The following is a 23,433-nucleotide window of genomic DNA, read 5'->3' as shown; positions in this document are numbered from 1 at the left end:
AATCCGCCTTCCTGCCCGGGGGACATCACGGAGACGTGGTCTAGGACCCCGTTCTACCAACAGGAGCCGCTGAGCGAAGCCACCCCCTTGCTGGAGGCTCGCTCGTGACGAACGCCGCGTGGGAATCCAGATCTTTCGAACCTCAGCCTGGCCCCAAAAAAGGCCCAGGGCATTGGCCCACTTGGAAGTTGGGGGCCGCGTGCGGGGGGTTATGTATTTGTAGCGCCTTCAGACGACAGAGGCGGTGGTACCGTGGCCCCCGGGAAAGGGGAGTCACTAACGTGGCGTGCCTGCTCAAATGATTCCCTTGGGCCGAGGAGGCTGGACATCGCTCAGAGGGTTGGGCCACGCCGGAGCGTCGGCAGGAAGTCCACAGGCGACGTTCACTTTCTCTGGGGCACAGGCAGGTGTGTGGCCCCGTGCGAGTTTGCTCCGAGACCCCAAGCTGCAGCACCACCCCTGGACTGGGCTGTGCTTCGCCAGAGAGGAGCCCCGCGGTTCGGGTTGGGGCCACGGTCACCCGATTTGTCGGAGACTCGCGGCCCAGAAAGGTCTGTGGCTGGAGTTAGGACACAGACACCTCCAGAGGGCGGCGGTCCCCGACGGAGCACGGGCTACACTCGCCGGGAGGGCTTGTGACAATACACGTGGCTAGGCCTGATCCGGCAGGCCTGGGGTGGGGCCTGAGAATCTGCGTGCCCGGCGAGTTCCCTGTGATGGTGACGTCGCTGGTCCAGGGGACTATGGTTTGAGGACCAGTGCCCTGGGTCCCCCCCACACACAGAGGTGCTGCCCCACAGGCCTAGAATGAATGCTGCCTCTATTCTCATCATTTATGTAATTACTTTCAGAGCGAGAGAGAGACAGACAGTGTGAGTAGGGGAGGGGCAGAGAGAGTGGGAGAGAGAGAATCCCAAGCAGGCTCCACACTGTCCGCGCAGAGCCCGATGCGTGGCTTGAACTCACGACACCGTGAGATCGTGACCTGAGCTGAAGTCACTTAACTGACTGAGCCACCCAGCCGCCCCCGTCCCCCGTTGTAAAACCCAGGTAGGGAGCTTTGTCTCCTGGCTCTCAACCTGTGGCTATCTGGGGGACCAAACCCGGAACTCGGAGAGTGGGCTGGATTATTGCTCTGATGCCTTAACCAACTCTATTGAGATGTAACTCACACAACATGCAAGCCACCCCGTTGAAGTGTATTCGACGACTTTTCGCGGTCACGGGGATGTGCCACCGTAACCACGATCGGTTTGCGGGCATTTTCATCGCCACCAATAAGAAACATTGTCCCCCTCTCCCCGTCACCCCCACCCCAGCCCTAAGCAACGCTTCGTCCACTTGTTGGCTCCGTAAATTTGCGCGTCCTGGCTGTTGGCATGTTAAGTGGGATCCTGCAGGACAAGCCCCCTGGGTCCCGCCTCTGTGACTCGCCACGGTGTTCACCAGGTTTACCCATGACGCAGCCTGGATCACAGCTTCACTCCCGTTCAAGGCCGTGTAATATTTCGTCGACCAGTTAGAGTCCGTTTAGTTTGTCCGTTCGTCCGTGGTTGGGCTTTAGTTTCTGCAGAAAATGGTTGCTCATCTGTTAAAATTCATGGAACTGTGCACACAGGGTACGTCTTACCGTCTGCTGATTTTTGGAAAAGGGACCCCGGCGGCTTCCTCTTCCTGTCTCAGAACGGGGTTGGGCTGAGCCCAACAGTTCGGGCGTCTCCGCTCAGAGACCACCTTGCGGGAAAGGCCGGGCCGGCCCAGCTGAGGCCAGCCTCCCCTCTGGAGCGGCTGTGGAGTGAGGCCGGGCCACCAAGAGGACCCCCCCCCCCCCCCAGGGAGCTGCAGGGAACAGTACAACCTCCCAGGTGCCCCCCCCTCCCCTCGGAGCTGTAAGATACAAGTGGTTATTGTGAAACGCCAGGAATACGTGTGGTTTGTTTCAGGGCCTTAGGTACCGGGGCAGCCGTGGCGCGCCTCCCTGGGGGAGGGGGGGTCTGTCAGGGACGCCTCCCCGGCCAGCAGCCAGCCCTGTCCACCCGCAGACGGCTGTCTCCCTCCTCCTACCTTCCCCCCCCCCCATGTCCTTCCATTCCACCGCGGCCAAGGCTTTGCTCTGAAGACGGGGGGATCAAGTCGCTTCCCTCCTGAGTCCGAGCCCCAGCTCCCGACCCTCACCTCGTCCCACCTCACTCAGAGCTTTCGCTCTTCCTCGCCCGCCATGCAGGAGACATGGGGACATAATCCACGCACGTAAAGATCGAGCCCTTTGAAGGGTACAGTTCGATGGGTTCCTGTACATCCGTGTCACGTGTCGCTAGCTGACCTGCATTTATTGGTCTGTGACTCCCCACTAGGGTTGGCACCTCGGGGGTGTGATCAGCACCGTGTCCCCAGCCACCCCCCTCCCCCCCCCCAGCGGTGCCTGGCTGGCACAGTGCAGAAGCCTGGTGAACGCGTGTCACCCTGGTGAGCACAGAGTTGCCTGGGTCCACGGAGAAGGTGACCTCCAGGATTGAGGGCAAGTCCTTGAGACGATGGCACGGCCTCTGCTGACATGTGGTGGGGACCAGGCCTGTGCGGGGCTCTGAACTGATAGGCGTGCGTCCCCCACTCTGCCTCCCGTCCAGCCCCTTACAGACTTACCTGTGTCGTGCCTCCTGCCACCTGTGAGTCAGGGCGCATCTCAGAGCCTCTCTGGTTATCCCCTTAGGTCACATAGCTGCATCCTAGGGGGACCTTTGGGAGACACGATACCTCACATGCAGGCTTTGAGTGGCGGTGGTCATTTAAACCAATTTTTTTTAATGTTTACTTTTGAGAGAGAGAGAGGGAGAGAGAGACAGAGACAGAGCACGAGCGGGGGAGGGGCCGAGACAGAGGGAGACACAGAATCGGAAGCAGGTTCCAGGCTCCGAGCTGTCAGCGCAGAGACGGACGCGGGGCTCGAACCCGTAGCTGAAAAGAGCCGGGTCTGTGTTAGAAGCTGTGCAGCTGCTAACTTGGGACGTGGGGTCTGGGAGCCTTTGGCGGCCATGTGAGAAATCTGGATGTGGCCACCATGTGGAGAAACCAGAGAGGGCAAGGGGCCTGGAGGGGTAGGGAGGCAAGAGGAGGAGGAGAGATCGAGAGTGGGGTGCTGGAGGAGCCCCATCTCACCGCGAGCCTCGGGGAATGGATCCCTGACCCTGACCTTGAGTGAGACTCCTGGGGATGGGGGGGGAGAGGGCTGCCTAGTGGAGCCCAGTCGACTCTTGGGTTTGTCCCCAAAGTAAATGCTTATTACCATTTATAAATTTTTTTAATGTTTATTTGTTTTTTTTTGTTTTTTTTAATTTTTTTTCAACGTTTTTTTTTTTTTTAATTTTTTTTTTTTCAACGTTTTTATTTTATTTTTGGGACAGAGAGAGACAGAGCATGAACGGGGGAGGGGCAGAGAGAGAGGGAGACACAGAATCGGAAACAGGCTCCAGGCTCTGAGCCATCAGCCCAGAGCCCGACGCGGGGCTCGAACTCCCGGACCGCGAGATCGTGACCTGGCTGAAGTCGGACGCTTAACCGACTGCGCCACCCAGGCGCCCCAATGTTTATTTGTTTTTGAGAGACAGAACGTGAGCAGGGGAGGGACAGAGAGAGAGGGAGGCACAGAATCCAAAGCAGGCTCCAGACTCTGAGCTGTCAGCACAGAGCGCGATGTGCGGCTCGAACTCACGGACCGCGAGATCGTGACCTGAGCCGAAGCCGGACGCTCAACCGATGGAGCCCCGCAGGCGCCCCGATGCTTGTTATCATTCAAAGCCACTACCTGGGAGTGGTTTCTTACTCCGCTGCAGATAAAACTCCTTGTCATCTGCCTTTCTTCCCCACCCCCCGGTCTCACGCCCGCCCGCTTCTTGCGGACCACCTCCCCAGATAAATCACCTGCCTCGTGTTAAGTTCTGGGTCCCAGAGAACCCAGGGCAACACAAGCACCGAGCAGCTGGGCGGGTAAGGTAATTCACCTTCGGGAAGATGATGCGGCCCAAGCCTTGGGTTCCTCATCCGGGAGATGGGAAGAGCGTCATTTCTAACCCAAGATTCTTCTCAGGCCGAAGGAAGGGGTCCTGGTGAGCTTGGCATCTGCTGGCCTGGGGCCTGCCTGGGGCAGCTCATTGGCTCAGGGGCAAATTCTAGGCCAGGTTCCAGGTGTGATGGGCACGCGGGTACCCTCCCCACCGTCCTCCCGATGCCAAACTGCTAAAGGTACAGGGAAAAGGTGTCCCCAAGCGTCACTGGGCTTGTCTGCTGGCGGCCTCGTGAAACCCCGACGGGGCAGAGGGGCGACAGTCTTCTTCTCGGGCCCGTGGGACATACAGCAAACTCGGTTCTCACAGAAACGTTCTGCTGTTTTTCTGATAAAGACAACAAACTGCGGGGTGCCTGGGGGGCTCCGTCGGTTGAGCGTCCAAGTTCGCTCAGGTCATGATCTCACAGTCTGTGTGTTCGAGCCCCGCGTCGGGCTCTGTGCTGACCGCTCGGAGCCTGGAGCCCGCTTCATGTTCTGGGTCTCCCTCTCCCTCTCTCTGTCTCTCAAAAATAAATAAACATAAAAAAAAAAAAAAAAAGATAATAAATTGCTTGCCATAAGCTATGCTTCTTTCCCCTGGTTTCTGTTTTTCTTCTCTAATCAAATTACCCCCACTGACACAAATTTAAGCAAATAGCTTCATTTCGGGTCACAGGACTTCGCGGTGCAATCAAGGATCTGAATGAAATTCCTGGGAAAATATAGTAATTAGAAACACAATGAGAGCAGCCTCAAAACGTCCCAGCCCCCCACCGTCCTAAAGGGCAGTCTGGTTAATTTCCAAATTATATTTGGGCTCAACATGCAAGGGGTTCTTTTTCACCCGGGCAGAGAAAACAGGCCTGAAGATCATTACAATAACCACACAAGCCTGGGACTATAATTATAAAATAAACCATACCCTAGCAGGCAAACCATTTTCATGCGTTTTGGGAAGTGAATATTGTGGACGGAATCAAAAACAGAGGGGGGGGGGGGGGAAGAAAATCAACGCGCAGGAAATGAGTTAAAAAGAGGTAAGACACAGAAAACCTCCGAGTGTCATAAAATCACAAATACAAAAGCAACGAATCAAAACACACACTCACACACACACATACAGTTACAGATTTTGATAACATCAGTAGCCAGAAGATACCAGGGAATTACTTAACGGTCAAATATCTTACTGCTTTTCCAAGGGGGGGCTGGTGGTGATGACAAACTTCAGTCGACCCCAAAGGATTTGGGTCTCCCTTCCAATCAATGCCAAGCGAACCTGTGACGATGACGTCGGGTCACTGGGTTCCTTTTCTCCAAGAAAATGGACACGGGAGGTTTATCCCCTCGGCCCCACTCTACCGCCGAACCTGTACGTTCATTCACCTCTTTTAACCAAGGCAACCAAGACTTCTTGAGACCTCGACGCACCCTCAGAAGCCACGGATTCTATTCGTGTTAAAAAAGAGAGGAACGGACCTCCGAGCTGAGGGCAGTAATTCTGTCAAGTGCAGGATGGCTCGCTGTTACAGACTTTGCGTTGAAGTGTCTTTAAAAGAAGGGCTGGACAGGAGTGGATGAGGGCCCCGGCGAGCAGTGACCCGTGACAGGTGACAGACGGACTGGACCCGTCCTCGGGGATGGTTTCACCTCTGTGCATGCCGCTGAGGTAGGAGCAGCTTCAGAAGAAATACAACAGTATCTTAAGGGAGTGAGGAAGTCTTCTTGGCCGATCAGTGCCCTCTAGCTCAGCCGGGGGGGGGAGGAAGCTAAGGTGGTCACAGCCATGGGTATCAAAAAGTATCTGGGGCGCCTGGGTGGCGCAGTCGGTTGAGCGTCCGACTTCAGCCAGGTCACGATCTCGCGGTCCACGGGTTCGAGCCCCGCGTCGGGCTCTGGGCTGATGGCTCAGAGCCTGGAGCCTGTTTCCGATTCTGTGTCTCCCTCTCTCTCTGCCCCTCCCCCGTTCATGCTCTGTCTCTCTCTGTCCCAAAAATAAATAAACGTTGAAAAAAAAATTAAAAAAAAAAAAAAAAGTATCAAAATGTTTCAAACAACTTGAAAAGCTGCCAGGCTGGGCGACTCTGCAGGACCGGACCTCCCAGTACCCTTGGAGCTGCCCTGCGCTCCAGGGGTTTATGCTGGAGGCAGGACACCGCCCCCTCCCTTCCCCTCCCCTCCCCTCCCCTCCAGAGACACTCAGAATCCGTGGAGAGGCCAAGGATGAAGGGGCCCCTCCTGGGGCGGGGGGGGGGGGGTGGGGGTGGGCAGCAGTCTGAGATTCTAGCCAAAAGCTCAGAGACACAGAAGGCCCGTGAGCTGCTCCTCAGGCAGGTGGTGGCCAAGCCACGTGCCACGAGGACCAGGGTAATGGTGGAAGGTTGACAACTCTACAAGGGGGGTGGGGGCGGGCGTCCCTCACTTCCCACGGTGCTGCAAGCCCCTGAAAGGTCGCCCTGGCTCAGGGGCCAGGGACTTTGAACCGCAGGTTAACTCGCTCGAGCAGAGTGGGGACCCCGGACCTCAGAGGACAGACTCCACTCCCTTTTTGGCATTTGGGTTTGCACCCCGGACTGAAGACCCCTTAGGGCTGGCTTCTGGGGTTTCTACTAAGTCGCCAAGAGGTCACCTGATCAGTGAGCAGCAAGGGGAGGGGCATTCACGATACAGATACACACGCACCGAGGTTTTCTGCCCAGGCGGAGACCTACAAAGCCCCACCCGGGCGCCTTTCTAAAACGGGAAAATGTTAACGCCTCACATCTAACGTGAGAAACCCTGAGAGCCGCACGCACAAAACAAGTTGCTGAGACGACCTCCGTATGTTCCGACGGCAGGAAGAACACGGTAAGTCGTGTTCCTTCCAATTCTGGTGTTACATTCAGGTCTTCGGCAAACAGGGCTCTGACGTCGGGGAGGGGGCAAACTCAAGACGCACGACTGTGAACCGAAAACTCTAGTTCTTTCAGAGTGAGAAAAAAAACCCCAAAAAGCCAAAAAAATACCAACCCCAAACCTGCACGGAGGCCCACCACGCGCGCATTTCGGACGATCGCCAGAAATGACCCGGGTGCCCTCCGAGACCGAAAACGGTGCCGCTGTGTCTCAGGGGGGCCGCCCGCCGGAACCCAGTCTCTGTCGCTGCGGTGGGAAACCACACTCCCATGATTCTGCAGTTCTATCGGCCACCTGCAGGAGTACCTCCCCAAGCTCTGCCCATGGGGGGGGGGGGGAGCGTTTCCTCCCGTGACTTCTGTCTTAACACCTCGGACAGCTGCCATGGGTCCCATCGCTGCGCGGGCTGGTGCCCAGACGCCGCTCCTCGGTCCCGAGACTCTTTCCCACTGACCCCTAAGAAAGGCTCCAAAACCTTTCGTGGCACAGGGAGACCACCCCTAATTAGGGGACGTTAGTTTACGAGAAGGAACTTCTCAACCTCACCTTTAAGAGAACGCTCCCAACGCTAGTGATGTTAGATTCTAAGCCACGTAAATAGCAAAGTGCCTTCAGAGCGGCAAGAGTGACGTCACGAAGCGTGAGGTGCGGGACACTGGACGTAATCCACAAGGCGCGAGAAAATCAGAAGAGTGACCAGCGCTGCGCCCTTATCCGGGGACATGACCTGGTGGTCAAAAATAAGAGAGCTGGCTTAAGCTAAAAACTGACGGTTCGCCTCTTCCCAAGGTCAAAGCCATCCTGCTGCCCAAAGCGCACGTGGAATCTATGTTGATTCCCCTGGAGTCTGGTTGAACCACCAACCACCTCTCTGTTCACGAGTTAGGCTGAGCTGGGGAGAAAAGACCACGGGTTCCATGCCTTCTAAAGGGTCTTCACGTAATGAAATCTTTCCTGGAATAGGAAGGGGGTAGGCTATCCCAAAGTTGGGCAGAAGTTCTGCAAAACAAATGATGTGGAGGGCTGTATGAGATAGAAGACACACACACACACACACACACACATACACACAAAAAGGGTTTCAGGCTCAGTGAAGTTCGGAAACGCAGGGTTGATGGAATGCTAAGTTAATGCAGGACTTCTCAGAGCCTTTAATACAGCAAAGTATTGTGGAGCTCCAAGAAGAGTATAGAGTTTTTGGTTTGGTTGTTTGCATGCCTTGCAGAACCTCTCAACAAGCCTCTAGGGACTTCCACGTGCACAGAACTAGCTAAGTCAGCAGACCCCTCACCCCACTAACAACAGAGGGCCACGATTCGGGTACTGAAGCTTTCAACGCCCAAGCTGCTCAAAATCACAGTAATCCTTTCTGGGAAAGGAAAAGAAGTACAAAGGAGATCATTTTTCATTTTAAAGGAAGTTAACTGAGAGTCATATTCTAACGTCAAGGTTAACAATAAATCTTGAGGTGTTCTCGGCTCTGCAATCTGATCTTTGTCAAGGCATAGATCACGAACGCCTCCCTTGGCTCGTGATAAAAACCGAGCACGCTCTTATCTTCCCAACGTCCTTGTGTCCACAGCAGCTTGGGCAAGAGTCCCCAGCTCGCCTTCGAGGGCACAAACCGTTGGTGACACCTGCAGGCAATCTGCACAGGACGGTCACACATCTCAAGAGGAGGGGTTGAACACGCATTGCTAGCTTATACAGACTGAAGCAGCCGGGCCCACGGATTCTGACCTGCCGCTTGCATGAGGGATCAGCCAGGGCCTGTTAAAACTTGCCCAGCAGCACAAAACGGCTGAGCAGCGGACTGCTGAGCTGGGGGGGGGGGGGGGGGGGGGGCAGAGGGGGGTACCTGACAGCCTCCTTTGGGAGCAACGTGTACTCGGCCGGCTCCCGGAGGGGCTCCCGAGGGCTTCTTGGTGCCGAGCCACAGAAAACAATGGCACGTTCTAGGATGCCCACTCTTTCTTTCCTGAGAAAGGAACATAGATTTTGGGGCCTCAGCACATCAGTAATGTAAGGTAACAGTGGGTTCAGGAAAAATAAAGCAAAAAGCACAAATTACAGAAAAATGTTTATAAAAGAGCTTCATGCCTTTTTTTTTTTTTTTTTTTTTTTTTTTTTTTTTAGTTTTTGGATTACCTAGACCCTTTCAGAATTCGGGAAGAGCTACCCGTCAGGAAAATGGGGATACTCAGAAACAAGAGTCACCTGATCAGGAAATCCCGGTGGGAACACCTCCCTGGTGAGAAGTCCCAGGTCCTGCCTGTCTAGTGAGCGTCACTCAGTCACCCACTCACCCTGTCGGGGTCTCTGTGTCCCCACTCACGACACGAATGCACTTGGCCTTGCCTGCGATTTGCCAGACGTGGCCAGTGCTCAGTCACTCCGGGAACTGGTTGAAACACACCGCCTCCAGGCACCCCCTCCGCCCTCACTCCGGGTACTTTTACAAGGGATCCTTCTCAAGTGGGGCCCCGGAACCTGAATTTTGCACAAGCTCAGCCAAGTGGAGGGAGGTGCGGACTGGGGGGGGGGGGGGGGCACCCTCGGGGATTCGTCGCGAGGGAGGAAGGGGCCCTGCACAGAGAGGAGGGTTGTGTCTCCTGCCTGGGCCCAGGTTCAATGACTCGAGCCAGAGGATACGTAAAATGATATAGAATATTTAATCGGTTACTGTGATATCATAGAAACACCAAGCATCATCAAAGTAAAAAAGGCTGCTAGGAGGTACGTGACGGGTCCGGACGCTACGGGGTCGTGGCTGGTCCACGGCCTCCGGCGGGGGGCGGCGGGGCCCGGGGCCCCTCGAGGCCCGGCGGGGGGGGCGGGGGGCGGGGTCGCTGGCCCCGGTCCTGGTGCCTCTTGCCCTTGCCCTTCTTCTTCTTGTCCTCCAGCCGCGGCTTCAGGGCGCACACGCAGGCGGACACGCCGGCGATGGCCTTGGGCAGGTCGGTGCCCCTGCTCCACGCGTCCTTGTCGCGGTCGTACACCTGCACGGTCTTGGAGAAGGCCGTGCTCTCCCAGCTGTAGCCGCCCAGGACGTAGATGCGGCCCTGCCACACGGCCACGCCCGACTCGCTGTTGGCGTGCAGCAGGGGCGCCACGCGGGTCCACTGGTTGCACTGCGGGCTGTAGGCCTCCACGCCCAGCACGTCGAAGCGCTCCATGGACTCGATGCTGTCGTCGCTGCCGCCGATGGAGTAGATGCTGTCGCCCAGGCTGCACATGCTGTGCCAGCCGCGCGCCGTGGTCATGGGCCGCCGCTCCTCCCACACGTCCGTCCGGTGGTCGTAGCACAGCAGGTTCTTGCGGTAGGGGCCAATCTGGTAGTCGTGCCCCCCCGAGATGTACACGAAGTCCTTGTAGATGGCGCCCGCGTGGCCGTAGGTGAACCTGCGGAGACGGACGGACGGACGGAGACACAGAGGGGGCTCAGTGCTGCGCCGGGGCCCCGTGCTTTCCCTCTTCGAGGGGGGCCGCGGGGCCCCGAGGGGACCACGGAGGGAGCGGGCGGCCCCCGCACGCTTTGCAGATGGCAGCTGTCACCGGACAGAAAGCGGCGGAGCCGGGCGGGCAAGTGCGCACGTGGCTCGGCAGCCGGACCGCCCGGCCCGTGCCCGCAGCCCATTTCCCCGTGTCAGGACGGGGATAATGACACGGCAGATCCCTCGCGTAAGAGCTAAAAACAATGGGACCGTGTGACTGAGGCACTCGTGGGTTCCCTTCAAATTATACAGCAAACGGGAACGAAACAAAGCACAGCCTCAACTCTGCGACATTCCAGAAAAGACTACAGGGGCAGTGGAAAAAAACCCTTGGGCCGTCGGGGCCCGGAGCTCGGGTGGGATGAATGTGTGGAGCGCAGGAGGCTCATAGGACAGTGAAAACACTGTGTGACACGCGTGGCTGGAGGCGCGCCCCTGACATCTGTCCAAACCTACAGCCCAGGCGACAGTGAGCCTTCGCCTAGCACGGACCTCGGTGAGCATCTTGTAGCCACTTGGGTGCGTCAGTTATAACAAAATGTAGCGCAGAGGGAATGAGGTCAGGGGAGAGAGTCTATGGGAACGATCTGTACCTTCTGCTCGATTTTCCGTACACCTAAAACTGCTCTAAAAAGTGCCGTGTGGGGGCGCCTTGGTGGATCCGTTGGTGAAGCGTCCAACCTCGGCTCGGAATGTGACCTCAGTTGGTGGGTTCGAGCCCCGCGTCGGGCTCTGTGCTGACAGCTCAGCACACGCACTAACGATTACGGCATCATGGACTATGTTTACTCCAACCTCGGACCCCTAAGGCCCATTTAGAAAGAAAAAAATCAGGTTTGTTTTAGCGTTTAGGTACGTGAATCACTCCAGCTGGCCCACAGCAATGGCCGCAGAGGCTCTTATCACTATCGTTGAGCCTCACTCCTCCATCTGTAAAATGGGATGATTTAAAAAAAAAAAAAAAAAAAGTACCTAAACCTAAAGAGATCACAGGTCTCGGTCTGCCTGTGACGGGGTCGGTATTTACAGTTAACGTTCAGTGCCATCCTGGTTTGGATGACAGATTATATGGGTGCCTACCCCCACCCCACCAGGTCCCTGGGTGTCAAGGGACTCGTCATATCAAGCACTTGGCCCAGAGGTGACACACGGTCCTCCCAACTGCCAAAGGCACTGCTCCACCGGCTTCTTAGAACCTCCACACGAAGGTGGTACTGACTGGGGACTGGAGGACGGTGGGATTCACCACCAAACGCTCACACCGCTCACCCGTCCAGCTCCTGGGGACGCACCCAAGACCGCCGGACGCGTTCCACAGCAAGACTGGTTCGGAACGCGTGCCTGACGCTCAGCCACGGGGAACTGCTGACGTTAAGCGGCAGGCACCTTCTGCTAAACCCATCAGGGTGACAGGGGCTCCCTGAGTGCACACCGGCACACGGGGCAACCGAGGAGGAGGAGCTCCGAGCCCTGGGACACCCCGGGAGCCCCCGGGCGCTGGATGCCGTGGAGCAGGGTGGGGGGAAGGCTCCTTAGGAACATCTCGCTCCCAACAGCCCTATTCTGTCACCTCGAGGACCAACCCAGGTCCACGCTCAGGGACGTTTCTCGGGAAAGCCCTCGCTATCTAAACCTAACACTCTCTCCCTGGAGCTCCAGGAGGGAACAGACTTGGAAACTGAGGGACATCTGTCTTGGCGGCACAGGTGACATTGCACTTGGATGGTCTGTCCCCTGACCTGTTACCACCATGCCCTATGCCCCCACAGTCTACCCAGAGTTATCTACAAGCCAGGAGATTTTTCCTGAAATTAGAGACCAAGACATCTAGAAGATGAGGTGGACAACCAGAGCCCCAGAGTAGAGCCCGCCTGAGGACTCTGCGCCTGCCCCCCCCCCCCCCGCCCCCCGGCCCCCAGTCACCTCGGCAAGCCGGCCACGTAGGACCAGGAGTCAGTCTTGGGGCTGTAAGTCTCCACTGAAGAAAGAGCTCCGTTCTCGTTCCGGCCACCGACGGCCACCAGCATGTCTTCGATGGAGGCCAGGTAGAAGTCCACACGGCGCTGGTTCATGGAGGCCACCTGCGGAGGTGGGACACCTGTACCTTCCCTTCCCCACGCTCGGGACAACGTCAGCATCGAGCACTCGGCTCCCAAATGCGTGCTGTGGGACGCACAGCCCAGGAAGGTCAGGCAGTGGCCAAGCGCGTCTGGGGAAGGGAGTCACCCTTGACGAAAGAGGGACTCTTCGGACAGGACTTCTCAAGAGCTCCCAGAACCCTTGAGACCTTGTCCCCGGGGAAGGGGACAGAGAACACAGTCCCCCAACCGGCCTGGGCAGTGGCTGACCTTGTGGACTCGGATTCTGCAGAACATACGGTTCAGAATGACCGGTTTAGTGGTTTCCTGGAACAAAAACTCATCTCTCCTCTTGCTCCTCCCACACCAGACACTTTTAGAATTAATGCCGATTGCTATCGTGTTGACGGACAGAAAGGGGCAATCAGCGGGAAATTAAAAAGCACAAGACTCAACTTTTTTTTTTTTTTTTTTAAATAATCCAAGCAGAACGCAGAAACGAACACAGTCCCAAAGGAGACCGCGCCTGCAGGCCGCCCCTGCTACGGAGCTCTCGGGGACGGGCTCCAAACAGGGGGCCTCTTTCGAGGGGCAGGACCTACACGCTGGAGGGTGGTTTGCAGACTTTCGAGAATAAAACAGAAAGGTCACCGGAGCCCATTCCGAGTTTCGCGCTCAGATAAAATCACCAAGTAAAAGCGCAGAGACACGGGCAGAAAGGCAGACCGGTTTCTGAGGGTCGTGGTCTGGGGAGGTGTTTGTGGGAGGAGAGGACTGCCTTCTCTGAGCCGGGGGCTTGCCAACCCCCACCGGCCCCAGCCCCTGACCTCGGGATGTCCACCGTCCCCCTACCGACCCCGTTTCCGGAGGCGGAAGCTGGAAATCTGGAGGGCGAGGAAGCAGTCCGAAATCCCCAGCAGCGACTCAGCACAGCTGGGGTGTGAACTCGGGCCTGACACCGAGACCCAGCCTTGGGTCTCGCCACCTTCGCCACACCTGCTGGGCCACGGCTGCCACCAGGCGGGAGCCTCCGTGGCCTCCTTAAACGAGCTCCAAACCCTTCCCGAAGGGGGAGCTCTGGGGCGACTCTGGGGGAACACCGTCCGAACCCTGGGTCCAACCTCTAGGCCGGCACCATCCAGCATGGCAGCCACCAGCCTCGTGCGGCCATTTACGCTCGGACAGACGTCAGTTAGTTCAGGTGAAATACAACCCCAAATTCAGTCCTTGGGTCCCACTGGCCGCATTCTGAGCGCTCAGTCACCACACGTGGCTGGTGGCCGGGGTATCGGACAGCACAGGCGCAGAACGTCTGTGTCGCCCGCAGAAAGTTCTACTGGAGGGCCCCGCGCCGGCGGGACGACCGCGCCTGCGCCTGCGCCCGCGCCTGCGCCTGCATGGCGGCCGCTCGGCCCTCCCTCGCCCCTCCCCCGCCCCGGGCAGGGCGCGGGCTCGCGGCCGGGCGCGCCCCTGTGTCCCCACGCCGCCTCGGTCAGAACAGAGGCAGGACGGGGGCCAAGGCCCGAGAGCAAGGGGGCAGCCAAGGCTAGGTTAAGAGAGCAAAAGTCCTCAAGAGTAAAGAAATAATCTGGCTTTAATCTCACCTTGATCCACTGTTTACAGCGGGGGTCATACCTATAAAGAAGATTGGACGCCGCATCCCCTCCGTTGTCCCGGGAGAAGCTGCCGCCGGCAATGAAGATGAACCCCCCCAGCACGGCGACGCAGTGGTGGCTCCGCCGGGCCGGCAGGGGCGTCTCCTTGACCCACTGCTCGCTCTTGGCGTCCAGGTAGCAGGTGTCATCGCTGAGCTCCAGACACCGCTCGGAGACCTCGCCGCCCACGAACAGGAGGCGCTCCTCGTTTGTGCGGAGCGCCGTGCGCTTGGTCTGCATGACCGGCTGGGCCGCCAGGCTGTTGTGGTAGCGCACCGCCTCCTCGATGAAGCCCTCGCAGTTGGCCTCGCGGGGCAGCAGCGAGCACACGGCCGGCTTGACGCGGTGCAGCAGGTCGTTCTTGGGGATGAGCGGGAAGTGGATGTTCTCCAGCACCTGGTAGGCGTGGGCCTCGCGCTCCGGCTGCTGCGTCAGCCACTGCAGGGCGGCCTGCAGCAGGTCGTGCTCGCACTCCCGCTGCACCTGGCTGCTGCTCAGGTAGACGCACAGCTTCTGCATGGAGACGTTCTGCAGGAAGTCGGGCGTGAAGGACAGCGTGCCGAAGTGGCTCAGGATGAAGCCGTCGATGAAGGCGTCCAGCCGCTTGAGGCTGTAGATGGAGGCCAGCTCCTGCAGGTACAGGTAGTTGTCCTCGCTCACCTCCTGCTCCAGGTACTCGCAGCAGAAGTCCACCGCCGTCCAGATCTGCAGCAGGTGCGCCGTCTCCAGGATGTAGTCGATGTTGCCGCCGTCCAGCGCCAGCTCCCCGCCGTACAGGAAGTCCACCACGGCCTTGAGCCCGATGTAGGAGGCGCCCACGAGCTCCACCTCCTTCTGGAAGGCCTCGCGCATGCCGATGGTGAACATGGAGTTGAAGTAGTCGCTGCACACGGCCAGCAGGTTGCGGTGGGCCGGCACGCGCTGCTCGTCCGCCACCAGGACGATGTCGCAGAAGAGGCCGCGGAGGCGCTGCTCGTTCAGCCGCTGCAGCACCGTGGTCGAGTGGTCGGCCCAGTGGTACACCTGCGGCCGAGAGAGCGCGCGTCAGGGCTCGGCCGGCAGCCCCGCCCCCCCGGCCCCGCCCCCCCCCTGCAGCAGGGTCCCGGGGTCACCGGCACTTAACGAAAGGAGAGCGGGCAGAGCCCGCGGAAAACAAGGGCGATTCGGTGCACACCCTGTAGCGTTCCCTCTTTCTTTTCAAATGCCAGCTCCTAAAGGGGCGCCCGGCTGGCTCAGTCGCCGGAGCAGGACACTCTTGACCTCGGGGTGTGGCTTTGAGCCCTACAGTGGGGGCAGAGATCACTTACCAAACAACGTGGCCTAGCAAAGGCAATTTCTAAAAACTTACCGTTCTCCTTTCCTTCCTACCTACCGTCTTTCTTTATAAATACAATCCCTAAAAACGTAATCTCTCTTCCTCGTTCGTCTTTCCTGGTTTTTTTCTTTCCAAATACAGTTCCTCAAAGTTTTACTGTTTCTCTCCCTGCCCCCTTTCTTTCTTACTGTGGGTCCGGAGCAGATAGGTTTAAAAATGGCCGTCCCGGGGCGCCTGGGTGGCGCAGTCGGTTAAGCGTCCGACTTCAGCCAGGTCACGATCTCGCGGCCCATGAGTTCGAGCCCCGCGTCAGGCTCTGGGCTGATGGCTCAGAGCCTAGAGCCTGTTTCCGATTCTGTGTCTCCCTCTCTCTCTGACCCTCCCCCGTTCATGCTCTGTCTCTCTCTGTCCCAAAAGTAAATAAACGTTGAAAAAAAAAAAAAAATTAAAAAAAAAAAAAAAAATGGCCGTCCCGTAGGGGCAGTCCAGTTGCTCAGGTATAGCCTGTAAACGCGGACAGAAGCTGGGTCTGAATCCCAGGTCTGCTACTTACTAGCTGTGTGATCTTGAGAAAGCCCTGAGAAGCCTCTGAGCCCGCTTTTCCTGGTCTCACAAGTGCGGACGAGGGCGTTTACCACTCGGGATGGGACGTTAAGAGGACGGGGCGCGGTTCCAGGAGACCCAGCGTTCCCACCGAGGCCTCCCACCAAGGAAGACTGCTCGCTCCGTGTTTTAGAAAATGCTTAGAGCCCAGCCATGCGAGGGGCTCCCACTTCTACCGATGGGTCCAGGGATGGGGCGGGTCCCAGAGACTCCGCGATGCATCCCGACTAAAGTGCTCTGGGGGGTCCTACTTTCAGAAAAGCGAGAAATCAGGAAAAGTGCAGGAGCGTGGCCTCTTCCCCAGGGCAGGGCTTATACGAATCTCGCACTGTGCGCTGGGTATGTGCTCTCTCATTCGCGGGTCACAATGACCCTCCTCCAAGGGAAGGTCTGTAATCATGCCCATTTCCCAGATGAGGAGAAACTGAGGTTCAGAGACTAGGAAACTTGCCCAGAGTCCCACAGTGGCTGAGAGGCAGGGCTGGGATTTGCGGCTAGGTCTGATTCCGGAGCCCGAACTTTTAATCACCACACGGCACCGGAATCAACAAATCAGTTCACGTGAACAACGAAAATGGGTCAATTCAAGCAACCCAGGTCGGGAGACGTTTGCGGAGTGCTGTCTGCCTGCCACGTGCTTTGGAGGGCACGAGGCCACGTCAGACCCAGGCAGCAGCATCTCCATCCTTGGAAGACCAATCAGGCTCCGGGGGCTCGGGATCCACACACCGCCCGGTTTGTTTACGTCAGAAACACCACGAAATTCAGTACAGGGAGGCACAGGCCGTCCAGGCACATCGGGGACGTAGCTGGTCTATTTGAGGGTGTCGGCAGACAGGGCTGGCCGGGCACCGAGCCTCAAAGGGGAAGTGGTGCGGGTGAGGGGAGGTGGGCTGAGGGCTCAGCAGGTGTGAGCAGCTGTCGGGGGGGACCGCCAGGTCCCCGCAGGCCACTTTGCAACCTGTGTCCTGCCGTGTGTCATCGCCTTCTTCCCTTCCTCCCAACACACCCGTGACGGGGGTAATAACTGTTTCCCCGCGGTCCCTCCTCATCCAGCCACTCCCAACACCCACCGCTCCCTCTAGGTTACAGGTGCGAGCAACGTTCTCGGACTTGTGACGTGGACGCCTAACAGATACTGCCCGAAGCTGCCTTCCCTTCCAAGTGCGGAGAGCCAGGCTGTGTTGTTCTCACATCACAGGACGGTTTCTCGGAGGTTCCATACGTGGATCTCTCCGCCTATTCTGGTTACCGGCAGAGAGAGCCCGGCTGGCCTGGTCTGGGCTGCAACACACCCCGACTCGGGGCCCCTCTCGGGCGTGGACTCGAGGAAGGAAGCGTCAAAGCACCACACGGGCGGGCCCTCTCGTGACCGCGAGGGCTCAAAGCCCCCGGAAGCGAGGGGCGTCAGGTGGGCTGTGTGCCCCCGCCCCAGGCGCCCGGTTGTCTGTAAGCTGGTGGGGATGTGGGGCCAGCACACTTCAATGGGTGCACACAGGACCCCCAGCTGCGGCGTAAAAAGAAAGACCAGCCCCCTGGAGGGGGTGGGGGATGGGGACAGCCCCAGATGACAGCTGCGGAGAGGACCATCTGCTCCAGTGAGCCAGGGCAGGGAAAAGGGCAGCCACTGTTTCTAAAACTGGGTCTCCATGCTAAGTAGGCACGCTTCATTCTTCACCTGGGTCTCTGTGACAACCCGTTTCTGGATATTTTAGTGCAGCGGCAGAGATGAAGACTTTCAAAAGAAAAAAAAAAAAAACCCAACACCAAAAAACACCAAACACGACCTCCCGGTTTCAAAGGGACCTCAGCAACAGAGTCGCAGCGTTTCCTAAAACCTAGAAGCTTCGACCCCCACACTCTTCGATGGTGCTAACTCTTACTCGTTCATTTATTCCCTATTTTAGTGCCTCCACCAGCAGCAAGGCGACGTGAGAGAACACAGGCCCTCAGCAGCCAACCCTAGCCAGAATGCAGCACGTCCGGAGGGTTTTACATGCAAACGGGATTCATCATCAGAACGGATCAACACATTTCGGAGCAGATGAACCAGCAGCGGCCGTCACACAATGGAAGACGCCATCGCACCCGGAAGGTGAACAGCCTACCGCTTACAGGCAGCAACAGGGCCAGACCTCAGAGGCGTAGTAACCGGCGAAAGGAGCCTGACTCACACTGAGTTCAAGGGCAGACAACACTCCAGCCGCAGAAGCTGGCGACTGGGACTGGAGGGTCCGGTAATCTCTGCTGTAACCTGGGGGCTGGCCACCTGGGTGTGTTTGACGTCTAGAAAGTCCAGGCTACACTTCCCCTCCGGGCCCTCTTTAAGTACAGTAAGGCAGAAACACGGATACCATGTAACCACGGGATAGATTCCGACAGAAACGAACCCGGAGCGCGCCTTTCGGGGACAAAGATTTCCAGCACTATCACCACGCTCAGAAAGCCGTACTGTCTCTGCAGCCAGGCTCTGAAACAAAGCCTCTTTGAGACAGCCGCGAGACCTTTCTGGGTTTTCGCGGCAGATAAAGCCGGGCTTGGCAAGAGCCTTCTCGGTAACTCAGATGGAAATAAGAGCCCGTTTCTCCGGAGAACCCACCTCTCCTGAAAATTCTACCCCGTTTTCCTTCTATGCACATCTGCAGAACCTCTGTTTTGCCCTCAAATCTACACGCTGCTCACAGGTCCCTTTATCTAAAGTGGTTACCTCCGTCTTTTTTCAGTCTTCTTTTGACATATTTTTTCCTAAGGGTGCCCATGAGATTCTAACGCCACACGTATCCTGTGTATTTGTACGTGAACTGTACGTATAGCTGTGCTCTCTGATCGCAAAAAAGAGAATTCTTTTTAAACCCTCCCCTCTCCCAAGAACCAATTTTGGGGGCAATATTGGCCCCAGTGAAAATGCACGATCTGAGGTAACCAGAACATTTAAATCTGCAAAAGGGCCACTTTTAAAGAAAAGTGGTGATAAAAAATTTAAAAAAAATAATATTTTTTTTTTAAAGAAAAAAAGAGGTGTTACTGATATTTATAGAGGAACAGGTGTGAACGGAGACTGGCCTGAAAACTGGTCCCCCAATCCTTATTTATAGTAGCCTCGAGTCTGCTGAAGGTACAGATTCCCAGGTCCTGCTCTCAGATTGTAATTTAGTAGGTCTGGGGTGGGGCCCGGCATATGCATTCCGAATTGGATACGTTCCCCCCCTGCCAGGGTGATCCTGATGTGGCCTGCAGGACACAGGTTGGTAGGCTGGCCATAGGGAACCCACCCTCACTCGTTCCTAGGGTCCCAGAAAGGCAGACTGGGGGAAAGACTCCGGGCCCTTAATATCCAGGTACGCAACACGGGACCCCGACCGGTAGGTCAGGTGCTGGCTTGTCAATGCACGTGTCCTTGGAGTTTGGGGGCCCCCAAGTGGGGACACACATCCCATGGCTTTTTCCTTCTGTCCCATCCACGTCTTTGAGTTGCGGCACAGAACAAGCGAGTCAAGGTGTATCTCTAACGACCCTCACGCTCCTGCTCTGAGTTTCGGATGTTTTCTACCCCGTGCCCGAGCTACCTGTCTACTCATTGTTAAGGAGGCTAACACCACCACCAGGAACAGAAAATCCGTCTGGCCTTTAGGACTGATCTCATCAGAAAAATACCACACTTCGTAGGCAACTTGCACAGGGTGGCGAGCGGCCATTCACAGACCTTTGAAGATTCGCTGATCTTGTACGGCCGGGACACTCGCGTCTGCCGGCTTCCCTCCATCATAGAAGAGATCCCAGCCCTAGGACAAGAACAGGGATTTTTGAGTGTGCGGTTAAAAAAAAACCCCAGGTCACTCAGTAATCGCAGGCTGCTGGCAGATATCGAGGACGACGAGGGTGAAACCAGGCACACGGAGGAAAGACGGAGAGAAGACAGAAATGAGAACTCTTTTACGCGGAGTTGAAAAACTCAGCTGATTAGAATCCGACAGTGCACTTAACGTCGTTCCTTTATTAACTAAAATCTGACAGTATCCTGTCTTTTACAGCCCACCTCCTACAAATACCTGCCTTCTGATGCTTGATCTCAACTAGGCCTTCGGCTAGATCAAGATAGAATGACAGCAGACGCCGGCTAAGGGATTTACCTGTGCTGTCTCGTGTAAGCCCGGCAACTACTCAGCCAGGCTAACGTCACATCCCATTTTGCAGCTGAGGACGTTGAGCTCCAGTCACCACGCTCGTAAACGGCTGGGAATCAAACCCGGCGCCGTCCGGCCCCCAAACGTGGCCAGACATGGGCCCTTCACCGCGAAGCTCTGCTGAACGTGGCCCAGTCTGTGAGAACAGCTTAACTTTTGAAAGATCATGACGAAGGCAGGGCTGTGACCCGGTGATGACTGCCACGTGTGAAACACGTTCACGGTCGCGACACAGGTACTTTTCCTTTAAGTGCCTTCCTGTGTCTTCACGGATTTAATCCCCAGAAAAACCCCGTGAGTCCAAGGCTACTGCCCAGCATCACATAGCCAGGAAGGAGCTGCGGAGTTGGGCCTCCCACCCAGGGGGGCCTCCTTGCTCTCAACCCCAAGCTACCCTGTCTGGCCATTCAAAACAGAAAAAAAAAAAAAAAAAGAAAAAAAGAAAAAAATTGCCCACAGGCAGGAAACCTCTACTGAGGCCTAGGCCCTGCCTGGACCACCCAGCATAAAACCAAACGCTCACGTTCACCTCCAGACGTCGTAATCACGTCTCCGGGATGGGCGGGCGAATCAGACACCTTAAAGTTTCTTCCAGCCAAGTAACTCACTAACAATAGCACAGAGGTAGGCTTTAGGGGATCTGGAGGGCATGGGGGCACCGAGAAAGGACTTAAGCAAGTCACACCCTGGGCTTCACGAGGAATTTCTTCCCCTTGCTAAGTTGCTACCTACTGAACCAACAGCCTAGGCTAATAAAGAAAAATGTCACAAAACGTAAGCACAGTGTCAAGATAATGGGGGACATACATTCGGGCACAATCCATCCTGTCCAGCTCCCTGGGGAAGGAAAGAACAGCTAGATTTCCCCTGACAAAGTAGCAACTTTGTGACAAAGGCCAGCTGTAGCCACCCCCCTGTCCCTTTTGACTGCCCCTGGGCTGCTGGGGGGGCTCATGAGGGAGAGGAAGGAAATCAATATTCGGCCGGGCCTGCTGGATGTTTTCCCTTCACCCTCTGAGACTCTGACGCTGGGGTGGTGGAGGGGGCCGTCCAAGGTCACACCCCAGAAAGCAGCAGGTCCCTCTCTCTCCACAACCCTCCCCCGCCCCCCCCCCCCCTCCCAACCAGCCAGAGCTCAGGTTTGCTCTCAGCGCTCAAAGCGTTCTTTTCTAGGCCAAGATTTCTTAAGAGAGTTCCCCTTGGTGGAGGCTCCCTTTTGTCTCGGGGCAAGCGGTTTGGGGCCAATGTGTACAGGAGCGCTGGGTGTCAGCCGCCTCGCGTGCTTTAAGGGGTCAAGGCCATCCGCACGGGCAGCGGCGATCCCCAGTTCCGCGTTACAAGATCTCTTAGTAAACATGGGACCAGAGGCCACGTCCGGACGGAGGGTCCCCAGGGAGCCTGCTCTCCGAGCTGCCTCCGGGTTTCTACCCTGAACCTGCCGGACCTCGGCGATCGGGACATGGCCTCGGACACCCGCCGCTACTCACCAGCCCCGGGTCTCGAGGACAGGGTCTCGGGGCCGCCGCGGTCGCTGGGTCGCACCCCCCCACACACACACACCCCCGCCGGCGGAACTGGCGGCCCAACGGCCGCCGGGCCAGCTCGAGCGGGCGGCGGGCAGGCGGAGTCGGGACGCGGCCGGGCCGGCGCCCGCGGCGGGACGCGGGGACACTCACCTGGGCCGTGCAGGCCGCACCTGTCTCACCTGCGGCGGCGGCCGCTGCCCCTCCGTGTTCCCCTTCCCGCCGCCCCCCCCAGCACCGCGGGACGCCGGGAGGGGGAGGGGGCGGCGCGGCCGGGGGTCGCCGCTCGCGGGGCGGGGGCCCTCCCCACTCCCCGGATCCCCCGACGGCGCGCGCGGAGGCCCACCTGGAGGGCGCGCTACGGGAGCGGCGCGGGGACCCCCGGCGGCGGCGGGACCGGACGGGCGCGGCGGCGAGGCCGGGTCGCCGGAGCCCCGGGACCGGCCGGCTGCGCAGCCATGGCTCCGCCAGGAAGTGCGAGGCCGAGGGCGGAGGCGGCGCGCGCGGCCAATGGCGGCGGCCACGAGGAGGTGGGCTCAGGCGGCGCCGAGGCGGGGCCTGCGCCGGGGAGGGAGGAGGGCGCGCGCGGCCGCGGGGGGGGGGGGGGCGGGGGGAGGCGCGCGCGGCAGGAGGGGGGCGGTGAAGGGAGGCGCGCGCGGCCGGGGAGGGAGGCGGTGGTGCGCGCGGCCGGGGGAAGAGGGGGCGGTGCGCGCGGCCGGGGGAGGGAGGCCGTGGTGCGCGCGGCCGGGGGAGTTGGGGGCGGTGCGCGCGGCCGGAGGAGGGGGAGCCGTGAGCGCGGCCGCGGGAGGGGGCGGGGCCGGAGCGCCCACCCTCGGCCGCAGCCCCACCCCCCGCCACCGGACTCGCCCCGGCGCGCGCAGCCCCCCAGGTGGGCCCTGCGAAGCGCCCGCTAGGGTCCGCCAGAGTCCCTGGCGCGGCCCCTAGGGACCGACCTGAGCGCTGCAAGGGGTCCTCAGCCCGCTGCGCTCACCCTAAAGTGAGGCGTCCGTTGGCCCCTCTAGGTATGGTCACCTTCCCCCTCTGTCGCCGCTTGCAGCTTTGCGCTTCACCTGGCTCTTGGCGCCGTTGAATGTGCCAAATCCCTTTCTTACTCATTGGGTTTAGGGTCTCTCTCCCCCACTAGAAACCCTCCGGGACAGAGTTTACGGTCGGTTTTATTCCTGGCCGGGAACTCAGGACTGGCACGCAGTAGGCGCTCCGTAATCTGGTTAACACTGTGGGATGAGTGAATGTAACTATCCCCCACCTGTCTATCAGTTGTCCAGCTCACCTCCTGCTACAGCTCGGTTGAACCTGGACACCATTACGCTGAGTGAAGGAAGTCAGACGCCAGAAGGACACATAGGGTATGGTTTTAGTTACATGAAGCGTCCGGAACAGGGGAACCCATGGAGACAAAGTAGGTTGGTGGTTGCCTGGGTCTGGGGGGGCTGGGAGGACACGGGGGCGGCGGTACAAGGGATTTCTCCTTGGGGGTGATAAAAATGTTCTGGAATTGGGTAATAGTGATGATTGCACAACTCTGAATATACCAAAAGCCATTGAATTGTACCATTTAAAAAGGCAAATTTATGGCATGCGAATTACCTCTCAGTAAAGCTGTTACAAAAAGAAAATCAAACA

General features: G+C 58.0%; 1 protein-coding gene across 2 annotated transcripts; it reads right to left on the bottom strand.

The window, feature by feature from the left end:
• Window positions 1–9,586: 9,586 nt before the first annotated feature.
• On the bottom strand, window positions 9,587–22,371 carry KLHL36 (kelch like family member 36). Of its 2 annotated transcripts, none has more exons than XM_043599793.1 (5): window positions 22,136–22,371; window positions 19,786–19,864; window positions 14,114–15,187; window positions 12,355–12,512; window positions 9,587–10,339 (listed from the first exon to the last, which is right to left on the bottom strand). In XM_043599793.1, exons 2-5 carry the CDS (start codon window positions 19,846–19,848, stop codon window positions 9,694–9,696), a joined length of 1,941 nt encoding a protein of 646 aa, XP_043455728.1. In that variant the 5' UTR covers window positions 19,849–19,864; window positions 22,136–22,371; the 3' UTR covers window positions 9,587–9,693. The 2 variants fall into 2 exon arrangements, with proteins under 2 accessions (XP_043455728.1, XP_043455729.1); XM_043599794.1 differs by lacking the exon at window positions 22,136–22,371 and adding an exon at window positions 21,943–22,039.
• Window positions 22,372–23,433: the final 1,062 nt, after the last annotated feature.

Source organism: Prionailurus bengalensis, chromosome E2, assembly GCF_016509475.1.
Source record: "Prionailurus bengalensis isolate Pbe53 chromosome E2, Fcat_Pben_1.1_paternal_pri, whole genome shotgun sequence".
Taxonomy (NCBI): domain Eukaryota; kingdom Metazoa; phylum Chordata; class Mammalia; order Carnivora; family Felidae; genus Prionailurus; species Prionailurus bengalensis.
The sequence above is the reverse complement of the archived record's forward strand: the minus strand, read 5'-3'. Positions and strand labels throughout refer to the sequence as shown.

Bases quoted from the DNA above. Each gene is read 5' to 3' on its own strand.
- KLHL36 (XM_043599793.1), bottom strand. From the start codon at position 19,848: ATGATGGAGGGAAGCCGGCAGACGCGAGTGTCCCGGCCGTACAAGATC. The intron at 12,513-14,113 runs GTGAGATTAAAG...CCACCTCCGCAG, and splicing joins GCTGTAAACAGTGGATCAAG to GTGGCCTCCATGAACCAGCG. The intron at 10,340-12,354 runs GTGACTGGGGGC...CCGTCTCCGCAG, and splicing joins TACGTGGCCGGCTTGCCGAG to GTTCACCTACGGCCACGCGG.